This window comes from Acanthisitta chloris, unplaced genomic scaffold, assembly GCF_000695815.1.
Source record: "Acanthisitta chloris isolate BGI_N310 unplaced genomic scaffold, ASM69581v1 scaffold29842, whole genome shotgun sequence".
Classification (NCBI taxonomy): Eukaryota; Metazoa; Chordata; class Aves; order Passeriformes; family Acanthisittidae; genus Acanthisitta; species Acanthisitta chloris.
This window is the reverse complement of record NW_008660315.1, coordinates 5,785-8,691: the sequence shown is the minus strand read 5'-3', so window position 1 is coordinate 8,691 and position 2,907 is coordinate 5,785. Positions and strand designations below refer to the sequence as shown.

The following is a 2,907-nucleotide window of genomic DNA, read 5'->3' as shown; positions in this document are numbered from 1 at the left end:
GGAATTGCTCAGGAGTTTGTCCTGTCTGTGGATGCAGCTAATTCCTTTGAGGAGACAGAGGAGCAGCAGTTCATACCTTCCCCAGCAGTTGCTGCAGCTCAGGAGTCTGTGTGTGGTACACAAAAAAGCAGTGTTTGCTTGTCGGTGTTACTGGACATTTGGAAGCAAAACATGTACTCATGCACTATGGTTTTAGTATAAACCTGTGCCAGAAGTTTATGTCAAGCAGAAAGATAAAAAGTTGAACCACGAATACTTCATGCCCCAAGTTCTCACTTTGCTGACTGAACAGATTTGCAGTAATGGGTAAAAGCTAAAGCAGTGAGGTTTTTCCTCTGCTACAGTTCTACTGGTATGGAATTAGTTTCTGCCGAAAGAGCTAGTGATTTGGTTTTACTTCTGTTGCTTTGGAGTGAATTATAACTTGGAAATGTTTCCCTGTCTCCAGGCTGTGGTGCAAGGCCATCTTTGCTGGCTACAAACGAGGCCTGCGGAACCAGCGGGAGCACACGGCCCTGCTGAAGATCGAAGGTGTTTATGCCCGTCAGGAGACAGACTTCTACTTGGGCAAGAGGTGTGCCTATGTGTACAAAGCTAAGAAGTAAGTCACTTCCTATTCTGCTGCTGAATTAGCCACCTCCTGTGTCAGCTTTTGCAAGTGCCAGATGTGAGCTGTCTCTTTATGGAGCTGTTGTGCTCAGTTCATCAATAGGGTGTCCATGGAGTACTGTGCAGAGCAGTTTCCTGGCTTGGTTTTGTGTTTGAACTCGTTGGTTATTTTTGCTTTAGTTGGCTGATGTGTTTTAATTCAGATAATGATATTATGTGAAATAATTGTTTGCTGTTACAAGTGATATGTTAGAGAGCAAATGGGGTGAGAAACAAGTTTTGCCTGAGACTGGCAAAAGCTGCAGGGGGATTGATAGAGTGAGTTGAGGTGAATTTGTGTTGAGTACTATGAGCTGTTGAGTTACTTAAAGAGTAGAATGATTCTGGGAAGCCTGGAGGAATTTGTGTCCTGGTTTTTGTGTGCCCATGGCAGAGCACTGTCAGTGCTGCTCTGCTGCATTAGTGAAGGCCTTGAGAACAGCTACTTAGTACCTTCCATTTATTATTTTCCTTCAGTGTAGTTGTTACAGTTCAGAATTCCCTTGAACAACACTGAACAGACTGTTCACTTGACCACCACGTTTTCATGGCTTTTCATCTACAGCAGTTTTTTGCCATCTATTCCAATGGCTTATTCCTCTCCTGCCCTTGCTGTGTCTGGAGAAACCTTAGAAATTTGGTCTTGCATTTTCCTTGGAGATGAAATTCATTAATTTTACTTGATCGTATCAGCATCAATGCTTTCCAAATTTTTGAGCTTTGTAACTTGTTAATAGTTCTCCAGTGGAACTTCTGATTAATTACAAGCTGTAATATTTACCTGTTTGGAAGGTACAGTGATCCCAGGCCTGGCAAATTCCATGGGGAAGTGAAAGTGGAAGTTGGTGTAGTTAAAGGTGGCTGTGGAATACTGAGGTGCCAAAGAGCCCACATTGTCACTGGTGGTGACAGCAGAGCTGTGACTGCTGTGCTCAGCCATTCTCTCCCTCTTTCCCCAGCAACACGGTAACTCCTGGGGGGAAGCCCAACCGGACACGAGTGATCTGGGGGAAGGTGACCCGTGCCCATGGGAACAGTGGAATGGTTCGGGCCAAGTTCCGCTCCAACCTTCCTGCCAAGGCCATTGGACACAGAATCCGAGTGGTAAGTGGGTTTATTTTAGCAATAGGATGTTTATTGGCGGTTTTGGGGGTGCCTTTTATTTCCATGTAGTATGAGGGAACACTTGGAACTATGTTCTGTTGCTGTTGTGTATTCAGTGTGGCTCTGTCATAGTGCTCCTTTTGGAGCCAGGTGAGGCTTGGTCTCTGAGGGGGTTCCTGTCATCTTCAGGGATTTGTGTGCTTGCTCAGGTTGTCTGGAAGGTCTCTTCAAGTGCCAGAACTCAGCTCCCTTCTAAAGCTACCTTGGTTTCTTTTCCCTGGATCTTTTCCATGTATCTTTGCACTCCAGTTTCTACCTGTTAGATTTTTCTCCCACCTCCCCAATGTTTTAACTGACACATCCACTACTACCTGCTCCACAGCTGGAATTTTAGTCACAAGGCTCCAGTGAGAGTTGCTTTAGGTCCCTTACCCAGAGTTGTGATGCCATATTTTTCTAGTGATATTGTCAGGAGTGTCAGAGGGATGAGGTCCTTCCTTTCTGTCTTTCTTCTGTGCCTTAGGAAAAGCACAGTAGGAGCACCACAGTTAAATCCTGAAACTAAACCCATGAGAGCTCTTGCTGTCAGTGTGCAGAAAGGCTGTTGGGAGCCTGTGCCCCCAGCCAAGTGCAAGTCACTGAACTCAGTGTTAGGCTTTTCCATTGTCACCTCTCTTCTGTGAAAATGGGGGTTTGCTTTTGTAGCAGTTGAAGAGATTGATGGTCTAGACTGTGACTGCAAAGCTTGTGTTTAAAAACGAGATTTCTAACATGATTCTCTCTGGTTTTGTGTTTTGCAGATGCTGTATCCATCTAGGATCTAAATTTTTATTGAAAATAAAATGGAGAGGCTGTTTAAATTTTGTACTTTTCTTATCTCTATACCAATTTTGAGGGACTTCCTCCTTTTTCGGTAGCATATCAAGAGTTGACAAGTCCTAGCTCACATCTGAAAATAGTAGTTCTAGTGGAATCACAAATAAGGAGCCCATCCATGCCTGGGCAGCACATGGGCCTGAAACATAGTGCCCAAGTGTTAGTACTGACTGCTGTCCTGGCCAGTCATCCCAGCAGGTAGTGTGGGGCAGTGAGGATCTTCACATCACTCGGGTCTCACTGTATGGTTCTTTAAGGTTTGTTGAGCAAGAGGTTGGG

The 2,907-nt window shown here is 44.8% G+C and overlaps 1 protein-coding gene across 1 annotated transcript; it reads left to right on the top strand.

Moving 5' to 3' along the window:
- Nucleotides 1-448: 448 nt before the first annotated feature.
- On the top strand, nt 449-2,608 carry RPL35A (ribosomal protein L35a; the record flags this gene model as incomplete). Its single annotated transcript, XM_009069777.1, has 3 exons — nt 449-601; nt 1,608-1,752; nt 2,553-2,608. Coding segments are annotated over 3 exons (322 nt in total), but the record flags the coding sequence as incomplete, so codon positions are not given.
- Between the last annotated feature and the right edge of the window lie 299 nt (nt 2,609-2,907).